This window comes from Urocampus carinirostris, chromosome 15 (assembly GCF_059441175.1).
Source record: "Urocampus carinirostris isolate Australia breed hairy pipefish chromosome 15, RoL_Ucar_1.0, whole genome shotgun sequence".
In the NCBI taxonomy this organism is placed as follows: domain Eukaryota; kingdom Metazoa; phylum Chordata; class Actinopteri; order Syngnathiformes; family Syngnathidae; genus Urocampus; species Urocampus carinirostris.
Genome location: NC_142363.1, coordinates 36,245,070 through 36,269,929, shown reverse-complemented (window position 1 = coordinate 36,269,929; position 24,860 = coordinate 36,245,070). Strand labels below are relative to the sequence as shown.

Sequence of the window (24,860 nt, the reverse complement as noted above, 5' to 3'; positions counted from 1 at the left end):
TTATTTGGTCGTTTTTTCAGTGTGGTTGTTTCGGTCACGTTTGGCCTTTTATTGGTCGCCATTTCAGAAGTTTTTTGTTGCCATTTTTGGGTCGTTTTTTTGGCGGTCATTTTTTCAAGCATTTTGGAGGGAGTGTTTGTTTTTTTGTCAAATTTAGGGAGTTGTTGGGGGGTTTTCAGGTGGTCAGTTTGGTCAATTATTTTGGGGGTCAGTTTCTCTTTTTTTGTGTGTATTTTGTTTAGTGTTTTTGTCTGTCACCTTTGGTGAGGTTTTTTGGGGGGAGGTAATTATTTTGTCTATTTTTGTCCATTTAACTGCCCAATTTTTAGACCATTTTTTTGTCCTTTTGTGGGTCATTTTTTGGGGTCGTGTTTTGGTTTTCTTTTCCGGTCGTTTTTGGCCTTTTATAGTTGTTTTGGGGGCAGCACGGCGGCGCAGTGGTTAGCGGGTGTGCGACACAGTTCTGAGGTCATGAGATCGAAACTTCCTGTGTGGAGTTTGCATGTTCTCCCCACGCCGGTCCGAATTGTCCCTAGGTGTGAATGAGCGAGCGAATTGTCTGTCCCTGTGGCGACTGGCTGGCAGTTGAGGGTGTCCCCTGCCCACTGCCCGAAGATAGCTGGGATGGGCTCTGGCACCCCCGCGACCCTACTGAGGAGAAGCATGGATGGATGGATAGTTTTGGGTCATTCACTAGCAGGGGGGGGTTGTTTTGGTAGTTTTTAAATGTGTTGCTATTTTTGGTCCATTTTTTGCGGAGGCCCCTGTGGATGGAGTTCCCCGAGGAGACCAGCGTTTTCGGCGTGGACAACCAGTACATGCTAGGTCAGCCCGCCTCTTTTTTCCCGTTGGTTGACCGTTTTATGCTAACCGTCTGCTCACAACAAACTCAGGAACGGCGCTGATGGCGATTCCCATCACGGAAGCGGGAGCCACCGAAGTGAAAGTCCTATTTCCCGGAGCGGAACAGGTAGGTCGAGCGACGGCGAGGAAGGATTCGGAATTTTTAACGGCGTTCGATTCGTATTTTAGCTTTGGTACGACGTGAAAACGGCCCGAGTTCGGCGAGGAGGCGGGATGGAAACGTTCGCCGTCACCTTGGAAACGGTAACTCTGCTTCGGATCTCGTATGCTGAAAAAAATCCTGTCTTGAACCCCAAAAAAGGAAAATATAGAAATACAAAATTTAACTAAGTGAACTCCATCGAATTAGCCGAATGAGTGTCGCCCGAGTCTCTGTCAAGCCCCCCTCTCTCGATCTCCTGCCTTTTTTTTTTTTTTTCGACCCACGTCTCTCTGCAAGCTGGTGTGCCGGCTCCTCCCATGGGCGTGCCAATGAAAGCCCCCACGTGGGGTCCACCCCCTCAGCTCGATGTCTGGAGAAACTCGAAACAACACCGAGCGTTTATCAAAACAATGCCTGACGTACTGCGTCAGAGTCCTGTTATCAAAATTCCCCAGCCCACTCAGTGAAAATCTTCATTGCACTCGATAATGTAACTTGTATTTAATCGTATGAAATCCTTTATAGTCAAATGTATAAAATCCTTCAACGTGAAAAGGCTTCTAGAAGCCCGGTTTTAAACCGAAAAAAAATCTATTTTTTTGCAGCCAGATTAAATCTGGTCATTTTTGTTTTGCCTTTTGCCTGCTTTTGGTTGCGTTTCACGGGGGGCTTTTTGATCCGTTTTTGCTGGGGTCTTTCATTTGGGGCTGTGTCTTTTGTTTGGCCTTTTTTGGGGAGATGGGTTTGGTGGCGTTTTCAGCATTTATGATCCCTTTTTTGCGGGTTTTATTTTTGGCCTACTACGGATGGTTTTAAATGATTGGTTTGGTTGTGGTTGGCCTTTTATTGCTTGTGTTTTGGGCGTTTTTTTTTCAATGGTTTACTGTGGAGGTGGCACTCCTTCTGCCAACTTTTTGGGAGTTTGTTTTTGGGGTCGTTTTTTTTAAATTTATTTTTAGTCTTTTGTTGTTGTTTATTTCGGTCTAAGTTTGTTCTTTTAGGAGTCTTTTCTGATCATCGTTTTGGTCCTTATTTTTTTCCCTTTTTGCGTTTTTTTTGTGTCCATTTGTCATCCTTTTCCGGTAAAAAAAAAAGAAAAAGTCAAAAAGGTTTGCATATTGGTCACAGAGTCTCCATAGTTTGTATTCGTCCTTGTGTTTTTTAGCACTCGTTTGCAATACGTCGTGGTCATGTACTACCCACTGTCCCTTTGTTGTGGATTAACTGTAAGTCCGCGGTTTTCGAGCTGACGGTGGCCTGTTGTGTGCAGACATCTGGCAGGATGTTATGAGTCATGAGACAATGTTGATACAAAAGGTCACAAGTTTTTTTTTAGTCGATTTTAATTTGTTTTTGGATCAATTTGATTCATTTTTTTGTCAACTTTTTTTTTTTTTTAATTGTGAGCACTTTTGGTATTTGTTGTTGTTTTTTGGGTCCATTTTTGTTGAACTTTGGTAGGGTTTTTTGGCAAATCATGTCACTGTTCTTGATATTTGGGATCTATTTTTGTTGTTTTTTTCTGGGTGTTATGAGTCATGAGACAATGTTGATACAAAAAGTCACAAGTTGTTGACTGAGCGAGCCGGGGCCGGAAAAAACATTTTCGTTTCTGAGAAAAACATTACGAGAACACAGTATAAAAGCCAGCGTTTCTTGGACGAATTTTGAACGTGGCTTGAATGAACGAACGGATGCAATAAAGCACGTTCCCTTTTTGCCATATTTCTGTCTCTGCTTATATGTCCTCTCCAAAACCTTTAGGTCAGGATGAACTTACCAGGTGAATCACAAAAGGCGTCCATTTTGTACCTTCAGATTCCGGTTTACCAGCGAGGCGGCACGGTGGTGTGCCGCGAGGCCGTGGTGGGGAATTGCACCGCCGACCTGCAGGGGACGCCACTTAGCATCACGATCGCTCTGGACGCTCAGGTGAGAGGAAGCTAAGTCCACTGTGTCTTTTAGCACGGAAGCTAGCAAAACGGTATCCTCGTTTCAGGTATAAAGTAGCGAGCAAAATTGTAGCGTTCCAGATTGCCGTTAAAAGTAATCCTTAGCTGTATCTTGGTTTCTTCTTTGTGGTTTCGCTCTTTATTATTATTTTATTATAATTTTTTTTTTTTACCTGTGCAAGACAATCAGACCTCAGGAAAATATCAGATAACAGCATTTGATACATATGCAATCAAACAAAGACAAGAAAAGCCCATTTTGGGAGCAATTTCAACCAAATATTGCTTTTCTGCCGGTGTCTGCCTGTGCGTCAATAACGTTGCACACCTACGTCAAACAATCTGAGCAAACTATATTATACAGGCAAACCTTTTTCAATTTCCAGTTCCTCTAAAAGCCACCATGTTCACAAAACTCACATTTTTCTTTTCCAAGAATGAAAAAATATCATCTCGAGTCTATTAGGAATCAGGTGACGGACCCAAATGCAGGACAACAAAGGGACATTATTTAACAAAAACCAAAATACTTTACTGGAAGGGAGTGTGTGACTGAAACTGCTAAGGAAGGAAACTTAAGTGGTGAAAATCTTGAAAATGAGATATGGGAGTACCTTTAAAAAGATGGCTGGAGTGAAAGATCCCGGGAACTGAAGAAGAAGGTCTGGCAGGAGAAGCTTGTAGTCCTGGCGGGTGAATCGCTTAAGGAATCGAAAAGTCGGCAATGTGAGGTGGGAGCCTGGGGTATTTATATGAAGGATTCTAATTGTGCGATTGGAATCACCTGGAGAGAGGAAAAAGGATGGGGGGACTGGAAAATAGAATAGGAGACTGCGGGCACCAAACCATGACAAATAGAGTCTGGCAGTTTAATTTTTTTGTGAATAATAATTTGACGGTGGAGGAATTATTTGTATTAAAAAAAAACGTTCCCGTAACGAGCCGGGTTGTCAGGGGTAGGGGTACCAGTTCCTGTGGTGTGTCTTGGGCAAGTACAGCCTGCAAACCTTTTTTTTTGCTGCCTACATGTTGAAACAAATTAGCTCATTTAGCAAACTTGGCTAATAGGCAGAAACTCACTGAAAGTGACCTGCAGGGTGCGACCATTGTCCTTTAAGCTTCAGTTCAACAGGAGTCACAATTTTAGCTCCCTACCCTGGGAACCCCTTGGACCGTACCGTACTTTAATTTGTTTAACAAATGCTTGAGTTTGGAAATAGGGTTTGTTCTTTGGTTTGAATGTGTAGGAGGGTTTCATAAAAAAGGTTTTCCCCCCGGCAGATTTGAACTTGCGGGGGTTGCTTTTCAAAAATGTCCCCCATTAGTCAAGTTTCAAGTTTAGTGGACATGCCAAATAAGGAGAGAAGACATCAATGGATTTTGAACTTGCAAGGAGAACAGGGAGAGAAGCCTTTAGACAAGAAAGTCCAACATGTTCCAAAGGGCTTCCCCTCAGCCCTTCCTTCTGATAAGATCTTTTGGGTTATGAAAACAGATACACCCTTAAGAGTGTGGATATCAAAGAACAGTGACATGATTTGCCAAAAAACCCTACCAAAGTTCAACAAAAATGGACCCCCAAAAAAAACAAAAAATATCAAAAACATCAACAACAAAAAAAAAAGTCGACAAAAATTGAACCAAATTGACCAAAAACAAATTAAAATCCACTACAAAAAAATCAAACACCAGAAAGCAATGTGAAGAGTACTAAAGTAGAACACTACAACAATGACCCAGAAAAAAACAACAAAAATTGACCCAAAAAAAGCAACAAAAAATACCAAAAACATCAAAAAACAAAAACAAGAGTCGACAAAAAATGAACCAAATTGACCAAAAACCAATTAAATTCCACTACAAAAAAATAAAACACCAGAAAGCAATGAGAAAACTACCATAAATGACTAAAGTAGAACAAACAACAACGACCCAGAAAAAAAACAACAAAAATAGATCCCAAATAACACTCCATATTAGGAGAGAAGTGGATTTTGAACTTGCAAGGAGAACAAACAACAATGACCCAGAAAAAAAACAACAAAAATAGTTCCCAAATACCAAAGAACAGTGAAATGAGTTGCCAAAAAACCCTACCAAAATTTAACAAAAAAGGACCCAAAAAACAACAAAAAATACCAAAAGTGATCACAATTTTTTTTAAAAAACAACAAAAGTTGACAAAAAATGAACTAAATTGACCAAAAACAAATTAAAATCCACTACAAAAAAATCAAACGCCAGAAAGCAATGTGAAAAGTACCAAAGTAGAACAAACAACAACGACCCAGAAAAAAAAATGGACCCAAAAAAGCAACAAAAAATACCAAAAACATTAAAAAAAAAAAGTTGACAAAAATGAACCAAATTGACCCAAAAACAAATTAAAATCGATTAAAAAAAATAAAACACCAGAAAGCAATGTGAAAAGTACCCTAAACGACTAAAGTAGAACAAACAACAACGTACCAGAAAAAAAAAAAAAAAATAGATCCCAAATGACACTCCATATTAGGAGAGAAGTGGATTTTGAACTTGCTAGGAGAACAAACAACAATGGCCCAGAAAAAAACAACAAAAATAGATATCAAAGAACAGTGACATCCTTTGCCAAAAAAACCCTACCAAAGTTTAACAAAAATGGACCAAAAAAACAACAAAAAAACACCAAAAGTGATCACAATTTTTAAAAAAAAACAACAAAAGTTGACAAAAAATGAACCAAATTGACCCCAAAACAAATTAAAATCGGTAACAAAAAAAAAAAATCAAACACCAGAAAGCAATGTGAAAAGTACCAAAGTACAACAAACAACAACGACCTAGGAAAAAAACAACAAAAATTGACCCAAAAAAGCAACAAAAAATACCAAAAACATTTTTTTTAAAAAGTTGACAAAAAATGAACCAAATTGACCAAAAACTAATTAAAATCCACTAAAAAAAATCAAACACCAGAAAGCAATGTGAAAAGTACTAAAGTAGAACAAACATCAACGACCCAGAAAAAGAAAAATTGACCCAAAAAAGCAACAAAAAATACCAAAAACATTAAAAAAAAACAAAGTTGACAAAAAATGAACCAAATTGACCAAAAACATATTAAATTCCACTACAAAACATCAAACACCAGAAAGCAATGTGAAAAGTACCACAAACGACTAAAGTAGAACAAACATCAACGACCCAGAAAAAGAAAAATTGACCCAAAAAAGCAACAAAAAATACCAAAAACATTAAAAAAAAAGTTGACAAAAATGAACCAAATTGACCAAAAACCAATTAAATTCCACTACAAAAAAATAAAACACCAGAAAGCAATGAGAAAACTACCATAAATGACTAAAGTAGAACAAACAACAACGACCCAGAAAAAAAAATGGACCCAAAAAAGCAACAAAAAATACCAAAAACATTAAAAAAAAAGTTGACAAAAATGAACCAAATTGACCCAAAAACCAATTAAAATCGACTAAAAAAAATCAAACACCAGAAAGCAATGTGAAAAGTACCACAAACGACTAAAGTAGAACAAACAACAACGACCCAGAAAAAACCCAACAAAAAATAGATCCCAAATTTCACTCCATATTAGTAAAGAAGTAGATTTCGAATTTGCAAAAAAAGCCTTCACACGAGCCCTTACGTCGAACGATACGTCCCAGGTTACAAAAAGTAGATCCGCCCAAAAGGGTGCGGGCATCAAAGAACAGCAACAGGATTGGCCCATAGCGAAACTCTCGGAATAAAACAGCAGCCGGGACGGTACAAAATCCCTTTTGTAGGCGTCCCATATTCAAAAAAGAATCGACCTATCGGGGATCTCCGTCTCCCGTCATTACTGAAATCTCCTGCAGGGCGGCGCCAGCGGCGAGCTCTACCTGGATGACGGCCGGACTTTCGCCTACCGAGACCGGGACCGGTTTTCCCTTCGGACTTTTCAGATGGGGAACGGACGCCTCGCTTGCCGGTGAGTCCTCCCCGAAACCCCACGGCGGCCATTTTCACAACATCTTGTTTTTCCACGGGCAGGGCCGGCACCCGATCAGGAAGCTACGAGAGCGGGAAAGCCGTGTCTCGGGTTGAGATTTGGGGGGTACCTGAAAAACCCTCTGAAGTGGTGGTGGTCTCCTCGGAGGGGGGGGAGGTCCCCCAAAAGTTTCAGTACCAATCGGAGCGGCGTTCCGTTAGCATGGCTAACTTGGAGCTTAGCCTGGACGGAGACTGGGACGTCCAAATATGCTGACTTCCCATTCGGGGACAAAATAAATCTCACGCTCCACAAGAACAATTGTTTTCTCTCTTTTGTCATTTCTAGATTTGATTTGGGTATCGGTTGCGGGGTCAGATTCTAGATCAGGGGCGTCAAACTCGTTTGAAGTCGGGGGGCCACGCGATACAACAAACATTCTTCAGATTAAAGAGAAAGAAAGAGAAAGAAAACAGATAAAGAAATAAGAGAGAGAGGGAGGGACAAAGAAAGAAAAAGAGAGAGAAGGAGAGAGTGTGAAAAACAAAAGATAAAAAGTTGTGAGAGAGGGGGAAAAGAAAGGGAGAGGAGGAAAGAAATCCAAAGAGAAATAGAAAGACAGAAGGAGAGGAAAGAGAAAAGGAAGCGGAAAGGATAGGAAGAGAGAAAGAGAAAAGGAAAAAAGGAAGAGAAAAAGAGAGACACCGAAAGTGAATGAGACAGAGACGGAGTGGGAGAAAAGAGGTGGAAAAGAAAGAAAGAAAGAAAAAAGAACGAAAGAAAAAGAAAGAAAGAAAAAAAGAAAGAGAGAGGGAGAGAGCGTGAGAAACAAAAGATAAACAGTTGTGAGAGAGGGGGAAAAGAAAGGGAGAGGAAGAAAGAAATCCAAAGAGAAATAGAAGGACAGAAGGAGAGAAAAAGGAAGAGAAAGCGCGAAGGGTATGGAGAAAGAGAAAAGAGAGAAAAGGAAGAGAAAAAGAGAGAGACAGAGAATGAAAGAGACAGAGACAGAGTGGGAGAACAGAGGTGGAAGAGAAAAAAAGAAAGAAAGAAAAAAGAAAGAGAGAGAGGGAGAGAGCGTGGGAAACAAAAGATAAAAAGTTGTGAGGGAGGGGGGAAAAGAAAGGGAGAGAAAGAAAGAAATCCAAAGAGAAATAGAAAGACAGAAGGAGAGAAAAGAGAAAAGGAAGCGGAAAGGATAGGAAGAGAGAAAGAGAAAGGAGAGAAAAGGAAAAAAGGAAGAGAAAAAGAGAGACACAGAAAGTGAATGAGACAGAGACAAGGTGGGAGAAAAGAGGTGGAAAAGAAAGAAAGAAAGAAAGAAAAAAGAAAGAAAAAGAAAGAAAGAAAAAAAGAAAGAGAGAGGGAGAGAGTGTGAGAAACAAAAGATAAACAGTTGTGAGAGAGGGGGAAAAGAAAGGGAGAGGAAGAAAGAAATCCAAAGAGAAATAGAAAGACAGAAAGAGAGAAAAGAGAAGAGAAAGCGCAAAGGGTATGGAGAAAGAGAAAAGAGAGAAAAGGAAGAGGAAAAAGAGAGAGACAGAGAATGAAAGAGACAGAGACAGAGTGGGAGAACAGAGGTGGAAGAGAAAAAAAGAAAGAAAGAAAGAAAGAACGAAAAAAAGAAAGAGAGAGAAGGAGAGAGCATGAGAAACAAAAGATAAAAAGTCGTGAGAGAGGGGGAAAAGAAAGGGAGAGGAAGAAAGAAATCCAAAGAGAAATAGAGAGACACAGAGAGTGAAAGAGACGAAGACAGAGTGGGAGAAAAGGGGTGGAAAAGAAAGAATGAAAAAAAGAAAGAAAGAAAAGAAAGAAAGAATGAAAAAAGAAAGAAAGAAAGAATGAAAAAAGAAAGAAAGAAAGAAAGAAAGAAAAGAAAGAAAGAAAGAATGAAAAAAGAAAGAAAGAAAGAAAGAAAGAAAAAAAAGAAAGAGAGAGGAAGAGAGCGTGAGAAACAAAAGATAAAAAGTCATGAGAGAGGGGGAAAAGAAAGGGAGAGGAAGAAAGAAATCCAAAGAGAAATAGAAAGACAGAAGGAGAGAAAAGAGAAAAGAAAGTGCGAAGGGTAGGAAGAGAAAAAGAGAGACACAGAGAGTGAAAGAGACAGAGATGGAGTGGGAGAAAAGGGGTGGAAAAGAAAGAAGAAAGAAAAAAAAGGAAAAAAAGAAAGAAAGAAAGAAAGAAAGAGAGAAAGAAAGAAAGAAAGAAAGAAAGAAAGAAAAAAGAAAGAAAAAAAGCAAGAGAGAGAGAGAGGGAGAGAGCGTGAGAAACAAAAGGTAAAAAGTTGTGAGAGGGGGGGAAAAGAAAGGGAGAGGAAGAAAGAAATCCAAAGAGAAATAGAAAGACAGAAGGAGAGAAAAGAGAAAAGAAAGCACAAAGGGTAGGAAGAGAGAAAGAGAAAAGAGAGAAAAGGAAAATAGGAAGAGAAAAAGAGAGACACAGAGAGTGAAAGAGACAGAGACAGAGTGGGAGAAAAGGGCTGGAAAAGAAAAGAAAGAAAGAAATAAAAAAAGAAAAAAGAAAAAGAAAAACTGCTTTGTGGAAGCTCGTCTTTGCCATTGAATGTTTTCTTCCCTGGTTACCGATGGCAGCTGCCATTGTTTTATGGAGCGCCATCTATGGGACAGGAGCATATTACACCTAAACGGAGCATTTTGAAATGTGTATTCGTGTAAAGATTACGTGTCGATTATGAATAGAATAGAATAGAATCTACCTTTATTTTCATTGTTACAAAATGGGTTAACATACTGTGACAACGAAATTGGGCATGACACTCCAGTTTTACACATTCAAAAAATGAAGTTAAAGTTTCCCAGTGGTAAATTCCTGAAAATAAAAATGGAATTTACTACATATTACCCAACCCATAAACAGGGTTGGGTAGGGTTACTTGAACTGGATTACTTTCAATGACTTTTGGATGACTCCGATACCAAATATGCTCAGAAAAGACTAAAGAAACTCAATATGAGTAAAATGATGACTCACAACACGTGGTAAGCTTTCTCTGCTGGCTTTGATCTCTTTGATCTCCGGCAAAACGAACATCAAATGCGACAGAAACAAAATGAAAATACAATTTAGTCATTTTATTCAGTTTCTTTTGTCTTTTCTGAGCATATTTGGTATTGGAGTCATCCAAAAGTCATTGAAAGTAATCCAGTTCAAGTAACCCTACCCAACTCTGATAAATACTTGAAGAAAATAAATCTGCCCCCGTGTGAAAATGCCTGTCTCTTGTCAATATGTTTCCCTAAATTAAGAAATGAGCATGCATTGTTAGGAGGATAAAGTTGTGTTTGGTTAGTGGAGTCCGATAACTAATCCGAACAATTTGGTTATGAGCATTTTTGGTATCGGAGTAATCCGAAAGTCATTGAAAGTAATCCAGTTCAAGTAACCCGACCCAACCCTGGCTGTGGGTATAGGAACCCTTGTGCGGCTAAGCTAGCATCGGGGTCCTCGGGGGTTAGCGTTCTTGCTGAGGCAGCTGGATCTCCATTGAGAGAGGCTTGAATGACTTGTGCTGAGGCAGGCCGACCGCCCGCCTCACCGGGGTGGGCCTCCGCCCTTTGTTCCGGCTAACAAAGGCCGTCGCGTTCCCGTACCTCGCCCGGATTTCCATTTTCCGAGGAGACCCGGTCACGGTCGCCGGGAACCAATCACACGCTCCGTCTTTGGATTTATGCCAGCGCGACCGCTCGACCGCATCGGTGCTCCGAAAACCCCGTCCGAGAGAACCGAAGGGGACGAGATGCCCCACTCGGGGTCGGGTTTTTTCTGCGACCGGCTGATTCGGGAACGCGAGCGTCAGGACGGCGAAGGCGCCCTCCAAAAACCGTTACGCTTCAACGGACAGGACTTTGGCGCCTTGAGGGGGAAGTACCTCCGAGGCGGGACTCTCTTCCAGGACGAGTCCTTCCCGGCCGGCGCCGAGTCCCTGGGATTCAGGGACCTCGGACGCAAGTCCGGCAAAGTCAAGAACGTCGTCTGGAAAAGGCCTAAGGTAGGGTCATCGACAGGCAAGGGAAGGGGCGGCCGAGGGGCAATCGGAGCTAGTCCGGATTCTAGACTCGTACTACCGCGATACTGGTAAGGTTTGAATCCACTACTGTAACTCCTTCAGATCATATTTAAGTTAGTCTTCAGGTTACCTTAACCCACAAGTGTCAAAGAGGCGGCCCGCGGGCCAGATGAGGCCCGCTAAGGGATTGAATCCGGCCCGCCAGACAACACTCAGAGAAGCGCAAGAGAAAAACGAGCTGCAGGTTGAAATAGGTCAACTTGAGGTTGCCAAAGCCAGGTGCCTCCGACAAAGACATTGTACTTGTATTTCTCTCTCTCTCTCTCTCTATGTCTCTCTCTCTCTCTCTCTCTCTCTCTATGTCTCTCTCTCTCTCTCTATGTCTCTCTCTCTCTCTCTATGTGTCTCTCTCTCTCTCTCTATGTGTGTCTCTCTCTCTCTCTATTTCTCTCTCTCTCTCTCTCTCTATGTCTCTCTCTCTCTCTCTATGTGTGTCTCTCTCTCTCTCTCTATGTCTCTCTCTCTCTCTCTCTCTCTCTCTCTCTATGTGTGTCTCTCTCTCTCTCTCTCTCTCTCTATGTGTCTCTCTCTCTCTCTCTCTATGTGTGTCTCTCTCTCTCTCTCTATGTGTCTCTCTCTCTCTCTCTATGTGTCTCTCTGTCTCTCTCTATGTGTCTCTCTCTCTCTCTCTATGTGTCTCTCTCTCTATGTCTCTCTCTCTCTCTCTATGTGTCTCTCTCTATGTCTCTCTCTCTCTCTCTCTCTCTCTCTCTCTCTTTCTTTCCCACCCCTTTTCTCCCACTCTGTCTCTTTCACTCTCTGTGTCCCTCTTTTTTTGTTGCTCTTTGTTTCTTTCTCTCTCTGTCTTTTTAACTTCTTTTGCTCCGACTTCCTTTTTCCTTTTCTCTCTTTTCTCTTTCTCCCTACCCTTTGCACTTTCTTTTCTCTTCTTCTGTCTTTCTATTTCTGTCTGGATTTTCTTTCTTCCTCTTCCTTTCTTTTTCCCCTCACTCACGAATTTTATCTCTTTTGTTTCTCACGCTCTCTCCCTCTCTCTCTTTTTCTTTCTTTGTCCCTCCCTCTTTCTCTTATTTCTTCATCTGTTTTCTTTCTTTTCTTTCTCTTTAATCTTCTAGTCCGGCCCCCGACAGAATGTTTGTTCCATTGTGTGGCCCCCGACTTAAAATGACTTTGACACCCCTGCCCTAACCCCTTAAACCTAACCCTCAAATTTTTCCCCGACCCCCGTCCATCACCTTAAATCCAACCATACCCCCAAGCAGTGTTCCCTCTAAGCTGCGCGCGTTGAGAACGATCTACCGTGAATTTCACATTTGCGGGAAGTTTTTTCTCTACAGGTATGCTTGAATCATTGAGAGCGTGTTCCTAGTAGCGTTTTGCTACCCTTCACAGGCACGGTTTGTGATGAAAGTTATATTATTATTATTAAAGCTTTGAAAACTCTCTCGGTGTATCGTCTTTCTTCCTAAATATGTGTAACCGTGTATTATGTGTATTTGCAACTGTATATTTTTGTCATGTATTTATTTTAGAGATTTATTCTGTTATGTGTTCTTCGGACGAATCAAAAAGAAGGGGCGGAGCAAACGCGGGCTGATGGGAAATGTGGTAAAGCTAAGTTACCGGTAAATCTGTTGTCGCAGCAGACAATAGTGGATATATATTTTTCCCGCCCTTAACTTTGTAAATATACATTTTGTTTCCTTGGATTATTTTCAACGGGACCCTGACTTTACAAGTCGGCATCATACCTTAATTACGTGTATCATTTTCTAGTTGTGATGTCAACTGTGGTTCTAGAATTGTGTACTGTCTATGAAGTTACAATTGAGGAAATGTTTAAACTTGTGACTGTATCACAAGCTTTAATGCGGGCGCCCGCGGCTTATACATGGGTGCGGCTTGTGTAAGTGCAAAATTGTCAAACCACTCAATAAATGGTGGGTGCGGCTTATAATCAGGTGCGCTCTATAGTCCGGAATTTACGGTAACTAAGAAGCGACTTAAGTCAATGTTACAGTGCATGAAGGTAAAAATACACGGGTTCCCCTGACGTTGTGTCTTAAATGCGGTATTTTGAAGTCGAGTCGAAGTAGAACGAAGTGGAGTGAAGTTAGTAGAGTTTGTCGAGAACCGGCTTCTTCGGCTCGGCTCACTAAAAGGAACCGTCTCTTTCGAGTCCTAAACGGCTCTTCGGGTTGTTTTTGCTTCTTTCATCCCAACATGACCAAATATGAAGTAAAATGATACACAAAATGACTTAAAGGAAGGGGGGAATAGAACAAAAAAAGAAAAAAATACCAAAATGAATAAGTAGTGAAAAGCTGAGAAAAAAAGAAACAAAAGAAAGAGAAAAAGAAGGAAAAATTGAGAAAAAAAAGCCAGAAAAAAGAAAAGAAAGAAATGTAGGAAAAAAGTAAATAGAGAACAAAAAGAAAAAGTAACAGCTCAGAAAAAATAAACACAATGAGATTTTTTTATGGAATTTTAAAAAAAAGTAGAAAAAAAAAGACGGAAAAAAGAAGAAAAAGTATGTGTTGCATTCAAATCATTTCCAATGATATCAAGTGAATCTTGTTGCCAACATTCTACTTCCACTCAAAAATGTGATTAAGTACAGTTCTGTATCTTACAACAGACTCAATAAGCCCCCAAAAATGTTAATATTATGTGACAAAAAATATCAGGAAATAAAAAGAAATGGATATCTTGTGAAAGAATTGTAAGAACAAACGACGTTTGTAGGCCATCGTACATGAGTCAATTCCTTCAAAAGAGAAAAATAATTTTGCATTGCTGGAAACTCAGCTAAATGTAACTTAATGTCAAGTTTTGGACATGTTTGATAACGATTTAGTTGCCACACTTGGGATTGCTGTTGCTCACTGTTGTTTCAAGCGCTGCTCACCGACTTTGTGTGAACGCTCAGACCCCTAAGGAAAATGACAGGGAACATTGCCCCCAAACCTTTTCCCTAACCCAGGTGTCTCAAAATCCATTTACTTGAGGGCCTTCGAAAGTAGGGTTTAAAGCAGGGGTGTCAAACTCATTTTAACTCAGGGGCCACGCAATAGAACAAACATTCTCTCAGGGGCCAAACTAATGAGGAAGGAAGAATGAAAAGGAGAGTTGGACAGAAAGAAAGAAAGAAAGAAAGAAAGAAAGAAAGAAAGAAAGAAAGAAAGAAAGAAAGAAAGAAAGAAAGAAAGAAAGAAAGAAAGAAAGAAAGAAAGAAAGAAAGAAAGAAAGAAAGAAAGAAAGAAAGAAAGAAAGAAAGAAAGAAAGAAAGAAAGAAAGAAAGAAGAGTAGATTGAGAAAAATTAAAAGGAGAGAGAAAGAAATAAGAGAAAGAGAGGGAGAGAAAAAGATAGAGGGTGGGGCAAAGAAAGAGAGAAAGGGAGAAAGAAAGAGCGAGAGAGAGAGAATGTTAGAAACAAGAGAGATAAAAAGAGAAATAGTAAGAGGGGGGGGGGAATAGATAGAAAAAGAAATCCAAACAGAAATAGAAAGAGAGAAGGGGAGAAAGAGATAGGGGGAGGAAAAGGAGGGGGACGCAAGAGAGAGAGAGAGAGAGAGAAGACAGAAAAAGGAAAAAAGGAAGAGAGAGCAAAAGAAGGTAAAAGGACACAGATAGAAAAAGAGACAAAGAGGAAGAAAGAAAGAAAAAGAGAGACAGAGTGAGTGAAATAGCGAGGGATAGAAAGTGAGAGAAAAGGTGAGGAAGAGAGAGAGAGTGAGAAAGCGAGAGAGAGAGAGTGTGTGTGAAAGAAAGAAACACAGGTACAGTGTTTGTGAGAGGCGCCTGGCTTTGGCAACATCAAGTGACATATTTCAACCGGCAGCTCGTTTTTCTCTTGTGCTTTCCTCAGCGTTGCCTCACGGGGCGGATTCAATCCCTTAGCGGGCCTGATCCGGCCCGCGGGCCGCCTGTTTGACACCTGTGGTTTAAATGAAGTCAGGTTTTCAAGGACAAAAATTCATCCAAAGTTACATTAAAGATGCATCCAATGTCATTTAAGCTTCAGTTCAACCACAGCGACGATCTCTTCCACACCCGGGCAGTCTCTCGTTCCACGTTTCAATTTGAATTGAAGATTTCGTGTTCGGTTTGCAAAAAATAGAAATCGAATTCGCTTCATTGCTGAAACTTCTAGTCAGCTGTGGGTTAAACCAGTGCTAGGAATTAACTATCAAAATGTAGCGTTTACCAAATTGTTCGAATGGGTTATCTGACTCCATTAAGTGAACTCCATCGAATATGGCTGAATTAGTGTCGTCTGAGTCTCTGGGAAACTCTCTCTTCAAGTTCTTTAGCTTTCTTCTTAATCTTCTTCTCGCCACGCAATGGTGCGCCGGCTCCTCCCATGGGCGTGCCAGGGAAGCCCCCCCCCCCTGGGCTTCACCACCTCCTTGCCAAAGGGCGTCGCAATGTCTGTCCTTGTGCGTCTGGCCCTCTCCGTCAGCACTCACAGATCACTGCCCACTCAAATTTAACTAAGTGAACTCCATCGAATTAGCCGAATTAGTGTCGCTTGAGTCTGTCAAGCCTTCTCTCTCGATTCTCCCTCTCGATCTTCTTTAGTTCTTCTCCCTTCCCACGGTTTTTTCCAATGGCTGGTGTGCCGGCTGCTCCCATGGGCGCGTCAATGAAAGTCCCCACGCGGGGTCCAGCCCCTCGCCTTGATGTCCGAAGAAACTCTTTATCAAAACAATGCCTGACGTACTGCGTCAGAGTTCTGTTATCAACATTCCCCAGCCAAAACATTCCGCTCACTCAGTGAAAATCTTCATTGGACTCGATAAATGTAACTTGTATTTAACATAAAATCCTTCACCAGGAAGTAGCTGACCAAACATATCGCGAGGCGGAGGTCTGATCTCAAATTATATTTAACTTTGAGTGCTGCCTAACAAATTAGCACCAAGCTAGCATCTATATGAGACTAGCACGGGCCGCACTAACATTAAGCTTTCATGTTATGGTGTGGACCCCAAGCTATCTTCTGGAAGGCCAAGAATGGCCTCCGAGCAAGATTGAGACCCCTGCCCAAACACTTTACCTAATCGCTCAAACCTCTAACGTCCTAACACTGACCCTAAACCCTTTACCCCAAACAACTTCTAACCCCGCCTAACTGGTACTCTAACTTCTGACCCTGAATCCCTAACCCCATAACCTTTTACCCCTGACCCATACCTTAACCCCAGAGTTTTTGGGGCGCAACTTCAAATAGACTCCTGTGAAATATGACCAGATCTAAGGCACCCATTTGTCCTGTTTCGTGTAGGAAATAAGTGAGAACCCGCAGTTCATTGTAGGCGGGGCCAGTCGGACTGACATCTGCCAAGGAGATCTAGGTGGGTTTACTGTTCCGCTTCAGCCCTGAATTGCGATCGGACATTTACTTAAGGTCGGCGCCGTTTCCGGTGTGTTCTTACCTTTGCGTTCGCAGGCGACTGCTGGCTTCTGGCTGCCATCGCCAGCCTCACCCTCAACGAGAAGCTCTTGTACCGGGTGGTTCCGTCAGACCAGAGCTTCACGCAGGACTACGCCGGGATCTTTCACTTCCAGGTTGGACCACACCAGTCATCCGGTCTTTTTCCTGACTGATATCCGAACCGGTCCACAGTTCTGGCGGTACGGCGACTGGGTGGACGTGGTCATCGACGACCGCATCCCCACCTTCAACAATCAGCTGGTATTCACAAAATCGGCGGAGAGAAACGAGTTCTGGAGCGCCTTGCTGGAAAAAGCCTACGCAAAGTCAGAGTCTTTTGTCGGTACGTTAATCCACCGCCGCAACTGATACACCCTCTTCTGGTCTTTAGACTGCATGGGTCCTACGAGGCCCTGAAAGGAGGCAACACCACAGAGGCCATGGAGGACTTCACGGGCGGGGTGACTGAGTTCTACGAAATGAAGGAAGTTCCCAGAGATCTCTTCAAGATTATGAAGAAGGCTCTGGAGAGAGGCTCCCTGATGGGCTGCTCAATCGACGTGAGTTCGTGAACGTGGTTTTTTTTTTCATGGGTAAACTCAAAACCAGGTTCGCCGCCTTGATGTTTCTTTGGCACAACAGTCTCTGGTCCCCGCTCGCTATGAGACCCGGACTGCTACGGGGCTGGTCAAGGGCCACGCTTACTCTGTGACGGGAGTGGAGGAGGTAAACCACTCGAAGCCAAATTGTATCAGGAAAAGGGACAGGTTGTCATTGTCTTTGTCAGTTTCGGCCCTCGCAGCACAGAGACCTCAAAGTACGCTTGGTGCGTCTCAGGAACCCTTGGGGCCAGGTGGAGTGGAACGGACCCTGGAGTGACAAGTCAGTATAACTACAGGAGAACTTGTAGACCGGGTTAGGAAATGTAGCTAGTTTATCAGCTTGGTGTCTTTTAGCTCCAAGGAGTGGGCCATGCTTTCCAATGGTGAGAAGGAGAAGCTACAACACCAGAGTGCAGAAGATGGAGAGTTCTGGTATTGGGGCTTCACATCAGTTCTAATCCTTCTGTAACCGTTTTAATCCCTGCAGAAATCAAAAACGCTGAGAAGTTTGATGAAGAACACAAGCAGTTTTTGTGAGGAATGCTCCTGTTTCCATTATGCAGGATGTCTTTTGAGGACTTCAAGAAGAACTACACAAAGATCGAGATCTGCAACCTCACTCCCGACACCCTGGAGGATGACAAACTCCACAAGTGGACCGTCTCTGTCAACGAGGGCCGTTGGGTGCGAGGCTGTTCGGCTGGAGGCTGCAGGAACTATCCTGGTACCAAACACCGTCACAGGGACAAAATCCTGGAATATAATGTAGGAGGCGGACTTGGCTAAATTATCAAATTTACTAAGATCGAACTGCACATCCGGTGTAAGAGTAGAGTCAGTGAACCCCCAAAAAACCGCAACGGCTGAAGAAACTACCAGACCAAGATCCTCCCCTGATGCCATTGGTTTCAATCTTGCAGAAACTTTCTGGACCAACCCTCAGTACCGCCTTCAACTGCTGGAGGAGGACGATGACCCAGAAGATAACGAAGTGAACTGCACGTTCGTGGTGGCCCTGATGCAGAAGAACCAACGCAGAGAGCGCCGAATTGGCGCCAACCTGTTCACCATTGGCTTCGCCATCTACGAGGTTTGTGAGCTAGCTTCCTCTTTGAAGGTTTGAGGCGGAAATGGACAGTACTTTCTGCTGGTGTGGTCATTCTGGGGTCTAAGGCTCTGGGTTTCTGGACTCAGAGCTCAGGCTTTTGCTGAAGGGTTAGAGTAAACCCTGGAAATGGTCAAAACATTTACAGATGCTCCCCTACTTACGACCATTCTACGTAAAATGGTAGATACGAACATTTTTGGGGGAATGTGTCAGGCGGGACGGAAGGAAAACTGAGATCACTTGCACTCGTTTCTTGGTTTTTATTGGAAGGAAGGAATGACAAGACGTGAATATTCGATCCGTTGTTTGACGGATTGTCGAGACTTGACAGGCGGGTGAAGGCTTGGACAGGTGTAGTCGTCGTGTTGTTGGTCGGGGCTGGAGAAGAAGGGCGTCGTTGTGTTCGGAAGAGAGATCAGGAGTCAGGCGGGCAGGGCAGGTCGTAGGCAGATTCGGAAACGGGTCGGCAACGGAGATCAGGTAGAAAAACAGGAGGCGGGCAAAGAGTCGGAGGTACGGGCTTTCTGAGCAGATGGCAACAGATCGCATAGTACAATCGGACAAAGTCTTACCGGAAGCTGGGGATTTAAATGTACAGGGTGCGCCAATCAGCTGTCCTGGCTGTTGGCGCCAAATCCTGAACACAGGTGTTCCCGATCCGGGTGATTGTGACAGGATGTGGAAAAATATCCGGACATTGCTGTAAGTCAGATTTTGTATTGTGTGCACCGGCTTTCCTTTCCTACCTTGCGTGTAAACATTCTATACTGTCTATGTTTATACTGTATCTCCAGCGCGCTAAGAATTTTGACATATTTGTTGTCTAATCCATTCAATGTGGTTGGTGTAAAGAAGAGGTGAGCCGTTTCTTTTGAAATGAAAGTGGAATAAGAAAGCTTGATGCGGTTGAGACAATGGTCTGATCGCTTTTTTTTGTCCCCTTTTCACCACGGAGGAGGAAGTCGCATATCTCTTCCAAAAGTAAGTCAAACTTGACTTGACTATAAAGATAAATGAAGTGAACTCATGTATATTTTGTGAGTCTCAAAGGGCTTCACAGACCAGAGAATATCAACGCTGTTGGGAATTTATGATCAAAATGTAGCGTTTACCAAATTGTTCGAATGAGTTACCTGACTCCATTAACCAAACATGACCTACATTCATCCATCAATATCTATTGCATTAAATTCAATACATGTAACTTGTAGTCAATCATACAATATCCTTTATAGTCAAATGTATAAAATCCTTTAATTCCTAACGTGTAGCTTTGTTTTTTTAGTATTATGCTTTATCATTAAACCTGATTTGTAACATTAAAGAGCATATTATTTTATCAAACGTTTATTTTTCAGTTTCGAAACAGTACAGGTTACTTATAGAAGGATTGATAGCTTAACCATCTTCTCGGTCTGTCCACAGGTTCCAAAGGAGGTACGTCCCTACTCAGGTTCCAAGCTCCGGCCTCATCACGTCACAAGGTTTCCCGTCCTTTCCAGATGCACGGCAACCAGCAGCACATGCCAAAGGACTTTTTCCTGGTCAGTCCGTCCAAGGCTCGCTGCAAGTCCTACATCAACTTGCGCGAAGTCACCCAACGTTTCCGGCTGAGTCCCGGCGAGTACGTCATCGTGCCGTCCACGTACGAACCGCACCAGGAGGGCGACTTCATCCTGAGGGTCTTCTCCGAAAAGAAGAACACGTCAGAGTGAGCGTTTGGGGTAGAAAACTTGAGCGATAAAGGGAATAGAATTGTCACCTAGAGGGTTTGTGACTCTGGGGGCTTTGGGGTTCCGGTGTCTGCTCAAGAACAAACTGTTTTAACTGAGATTTGATTTGTAGAACTGGAAGAAAGCGGCCCCAGTTGGAGGCTGTTATGGAATCTTTTTCAGGACAAGCCACTCCCGTCTCGGGACACCTGCGGTAAACGTTCAATAGTGTCTTTAGCCGATCAGCGCCCCTCCTGGCCTCCGATAGCAGTTGCAGCCAGGCGCACTGGGAGCCTGCACAACTCCAATGAAGATGCTTTAATTCCAAGTAGTGATGGACAGAAATGGTGTCCCTTCGTGGTTCAAATCAAATACCCGATGTCAACTAATCATAACCACATCAAGAGTGCTGTGTCCATTCTTGCCAGCTTGGTGGTCCGCTTGTAACGTACCGTTGCCAGGAACCGCAGTGACCACGTTTTCGGTGTTCTTTCAGGGAAATCGAGAACCGCATAGAGGCCGATCACCCTGTGGTGAGTCCATTTTTTGTCTTTGGTTGCACTTCACCAAAAACTCTTATGAAATTCCGCCACACGATCCACTTGTTCGGTCCGTATTCCGGTCCTGCGCGATTCCAGCCGGCGCCGGCTTCTGCGGAGGAGGAGACCGAGGAGGACCAGCAGTTCCGGACCATTTTTCAAGAGATCGCCGGAAACGTGAGTGTAGACGACAGAAAGTGGACTCATAGTGGTTACTCAAAGGGACGGAGTCCTAGAACCGAAGACAACCGACCAAGAGTCTGAGCTAGTGACGGGTTTTCTGTTCCCTCTCGTAGGACACGGAGATCACGGCCAATGAACTGAGGAAAGTCCTTAACAGGGTGGTCGCCAAACGTGAGTCCTTTTCAATTCGGTTTTAGCGTCTTGGACTACACACTAGAGACAGCATAGCCTAGTACTGGACTGATACCAAGAAGGGATTCCCCCCTGACGCAACTGATTTATTGCTAATGTTCTGCAGACAAGAGCTGGAGTTTGGAAGGCTTCAGCCTGGACAGCTGCAGGAGCATGATAGCGCTGATGGACGTATCCTTCGTATCGAGTTCTCGACCGGTTCGCATCCGGGCCTGGTCTTTCTTTCTCTTGGAACTGATCCTCGGTTAATGATGTCACTATTACGGAACTGGAACACTAAGGACAATATCCCAGTATTTACTCTCACGTTCTTGGTCCTATTCCAAACTTTGGTCTGAAAACAGAAGATTCCTTATATCAAGCTTGTAAAACAAAACGGAGCAGGAAATTGATTTTGAAACATTTTGAGATTTCTGAATGGAAAAAACTGTGCCTTGCCCCAGAAATCTCAAAAAACACTGGAATATCTTTTTCTATTTTGGCGATATCCGTAAGACGGGCCGCATTGAAAAACCCGAGGGGCTACAAGTGGCCCAGGAGCCATAGGTTGCCCCCGTCTCCGATTTCAACGAATGTCGTCTTAACTCTCGTCCCAGACGGACGGGACGAGTCGTCTCAACCTTCAGGAGTTCCGCCAGCTGTGGAGCAAAATCAAACAATGGCAGGTTAGCCACGCCGCTAACGTCCCGGCCACGTAGCCAATTTAGCTAACGTGCCCGTTCTTCTACCCCAGGCTATCTTCAAGCATTACAACCCGGACCCGTCGGGGAGCATCAACAGCTACGAGATGAGGAACGCCGTCAACGACGCAGGTCGGGAGTCGCCTGGGGTGGGGCCGCTTTTGTGTCCGATGCAGTTTGCGCGGTCAACTTTCTCGTGTCCCGCTCAGGTTTCCGCCTCAACAATCGTCTGTACGACATCATCGGGGTCCGCTACGCCGACGAGGGCATGAACGTGGACTTCGACAGCTTCGTCAGCTGCCTGGTCCGCCTTCAGGCCATGTTCAGTGAGTACCGGTACCAAAGCCGCCCTCCAGAAAGTTCCCGCACCAAAGTAGTTTCCGAAATTCTGGATTCCGAGCGCTACTTTTTTTTGCTACGTCGTGGTTTTAAATATGTTGTGGCTCGGGGGGGGGGGGTCCAATTCCTTGGAGAAAAAAAAACTCTCACGGGGCCAGACTAGTAGATAAAACAGCAGAGAGGGGGGAAAGGATATGAGAAAGAGAGAGGAAATAGAGTGAACAAGAAAGAGAACAAGAGCAAACCAAGTCGTGTATATTTGTTAGGCCCTAAATCACAAAACGTCAGACAGTGCTGCCCAAGAACAAGAGAGAGAGGAGGGAGTGACAAAAAAAAGAAATAAAAAGAGACATAAAGTGAGACAATGATAAAAAGAGAGAGAAGGGAGTGAGAAAAAGAGAAAGGAGAGAAAGTGAGAAATAGGAAAAAAGAAAATAGAGAAAGTGTGAGAGAAAGTAATATAGCTCCATTTGCTCTGCGAGGGGGACCTGGTGGTTATATTTCAAACTGCAGCTACATTTTTCTCTTGAACTTCTCTGGGTGTAATTTCGCAGGCCCATTTGAAAACCTCGGCAGGCCCGATCTGGCCCGCGGGCCGTATGTCTCTTTTTTTGTGCGGGCACCAAGGAAAATAGGGAGCTGCTCTTTTTTTACAAAAAAATACAAAACACGTCCGGAAACGTTTATGACGCCCTTCTAGAGAAATGAGTCCATGTTTTTTCCAACTATATTCATATCGTTCAGAACTGGATGTTTGATGCTATTATAGTGAGTATGTTTTTTCTTACCTTGTCAAGATTTTTGCCTATTTGTCAGGATAAATAAACGACAAAAAATAAAAAAAATAATAAAAAAAACCTCCAAAAACACAACCCAAAACAACCCAAAAAACCTGGTCCAAAATACCCAACCAAAATACTAACCTAACCCCGAAAAACGTCCCAAAACGCCAATAAAATGCCCCAAAAGACAAAAAAAAACATGAAAAAAAAATATCTTCCAAAAATAGACTAGAAAAATGGACAAAAAAACTGAAACTATAAACTAAAAGCAGCAGTAAATGACCAAAAACAACCCAAAATGACACAAAGTCCAAAAGACAAAAAAACCCACAACAACAACAACAACAATCACCAATAAAGCGCCCAAAACGGGTAAAAACGGAATAATGCCCATTGTCATGACGTCTGGTTTAGAAATGGTGACATCCTTAAAGGCCCAGTGTGTTATATCGACCAGTAGATGGCACCGTGGTCCAGTTATATACACGGCACAGCGTGGCTGCAGTTTGCCAAGCGCGGATTCCACCGTTTAAAAAGAAATACGATTTTTTCTCAGTTGAGTGAATGCAGTTTTACACCTGAACCATATCACCACACTATATAAAGTCAAGTGGGAAATGATAAAAGTTTTAGCAGATGGTTGGTGATTCGAAAAGCCTACGAAAGCTGAGCGCCCTCTAGTGGCCCGGGGGAGCAATTAGTTTGCATTTACTTGAAAAGTCACGACTGTTTTAGGGAGTTTTCGGGAACGGGAGAGCAAGTGGAAAATCTTCTTTTTTTGTGTATTTTAGGAGTTTTCCAGGCCTTCGACCAGGACCGAGATGGGACCATTCGACTCAGCGTACTGGAGGTCAGAAACACTATGAACGCTCGTCCTATTTGACTCGTACGCAAGCCGTCTCTGCGCTCCGTCGCCCTCCGGTGGCCGCGTTCGAATGCTCATCTCCAGCGTTCTCGAGTATTTCCTATTCTTAGGAATTTATATCAAAAATGTATGGTTAACCAAATTGTTCGAATGAGTTATCCGACTCTATTAACCAAACACTACCTACATTCACCTAACAATGCGTGCTCATTCTTGATGGAAAAGAATAGCTGACATTTTTACACGGGGGCAGATTTACTTTTATAAACAATTTAACTAAGTGTACTCCATCGAATTAGGCGAATTAGTGTCTCTGGGAAACCCTCTCTTCAAGCCCTCTAGCCTTTCTTCTCTCGGCTCACGTCTTACCGCAAGACGGTGTCCCGGCTCCTCCCATGGGCGTGCCAGGGAAGCCCCGCGTGGGCTCCACCACCTCGCCTATCTCAAAACAATGCCCGCCGTCCTCCGTCATCAGGGCCTTTCTGCGTCGTCGGATGTGTTGATTATCTTATCAGCCTTACGTCCCGTTCCCGCCGTTCCTGTAAACATCATTCTCCACTAGGTTGCACTGACCTCGCCCCACAGCCCAGCCAGTGAATATCTTTTGCATTGAATGTAATTTGTATTTGATCGTACAAAATCCTTTACAATCAAATGTAATTTGTATTTTATCGTGCAAAATCCTTTAAAATTAAATGTCATTTGTATTCGATCGTAACAAATCCTTTATAATTAAATTTAATTTGTATTCGATCGTACAAAATCCTTTATAATTAAATGTAATTTGTATTCGATTGTACGAAATCCTTTATAGTCAAATGTATAAAATCCTTCCAATTTCGTTCTACTTGTAGAAGGACAATAAAAGCCATTCATTCTCTTGTCGTCCTACCCGCAGTGGCTGCAGTTGACCATGTACGCCTGAGGGGGGCGCACCTGCCAAGATTTCACCTCGACACTTCCTGTTCTACTTCCTGCGCCGCTTCCTCCTCATTCCGGCCATTTGCATCCATCTCCTCAGTACTTTTGTTAGTTTGTACAAGAAATGCCCTCCTCTTTCCCTGTAGGGGGACTTATACTCCAGAGTCAACGCATCTTCTTTCAATGTTTTGAAGCAACCACAGTTTGGCATCATATTTTGATGGCATATTTTCACTCAGGCATCACACAAGACGACCTCTTTTTGCGGAGACCTCAGGCATACCAATCGGTTCGTATTAACTGTGAAAATAAGGGTCCTCATCACTGCTCTCGATGAATACGTTTTGCAAATCTGTACATTTCGGTCATACTCACCTGTCTTTGCAGAGACGGAAGTGCAAATAAACAGAATGTTGGGTCTATCGCTTTAAATCTCTGAATAAAAGACACAATAAGAGAAAAGAGACATTCGTTTCAGCTCATGAGGCGATCAGCCAGTTCTAGGCACGATCCCCATCCGACC

At 43.1% G+C, this 24,860-nt stretch overlaps 2 protein-coding genes across 3 annotated transcripts in view; both read left to right on the top strand.

Moving 5' to 3' along the window:
* The window catches only part of LOC148352281 (neutral alpha-glucosidase C-like), a 28,119-nt gene extending 20,915 nt beyond the window's left edge, over positions 1-7,204 (top strand). The window contains exons 18-23 of the mRNA XM_088354131.1: positions 761-825; positions 894-970; positions 1,033-1,107; positions 2,825-2,938; positions 6,816-6,928; positions 6,991-7,204. Coding sequence (XP_088210257.1) covers positions 761-825; positions 894-970; positions 1,033-1,107; positions 2,825-2,938; positions 6,816-6,928; positions 6,991-7,204 — 658 coding nt within the window. The remainder of the gene's footprint in view (positions 1-760; positions 826-893; positions 971-1,032; positions 1,108-2,824; positions 2,939-6,815; positions 6,929-6,990) is intronic.
* Positions 7,205-10,548: 3,344 nt separating this feature from the next.
* Positions 10,549-24,748, top strand: capn3a (calpain 3a, (p94)). 2 transcript variants are annotated; one of them, XM_088355155.1, is made up of 22 exons: positions 10,549-10,937; positions 16,265-16,334; positions 16,430-16,548; positions 16,607-16,740; positions 16,806-16,974; positions 17,057-17,140; positions 17,202-17,296; positions 17,371-17,448; positions 17,580-17,740; positions 17,937-18,106; positions 19,550-19,561; positions 19,627-19,835; positions 19,970-20,050; positions 20,333-20,369; positions 20,475-20,552; positions 20,672-20,736; positions 20,849-20,930; positions 21,347-21,415; positions 21,484-21,562; positions 21,640-21,756; positions 23,343-23,401; positions 24,315-24,748. In XM_088355155.1, exons 1-22 carry the CDS (start codon positions 10,617-10,619, stop codon positions 24,339-24,341), a joined length of 2,316 nt encoding a protein of 771 aa, XP_088211281.1. In that variant the 5' UTR covers positions 10,549-10,616; the 3' UTR covers positions 24,342-24,748. The 2 variants fall into 2 exon arrangements, with proteins under 2 accessions (XP_088211281.1, XP_088211282.1); XM_088355156.1 differs by lacking the exon at positions 19,970-20,050 and having other exon boundaries at positions 20,672-20,729; positions 20,857-20,921.
* Positions 24,749-24,860: the final 112 nt, after the last annotated feature.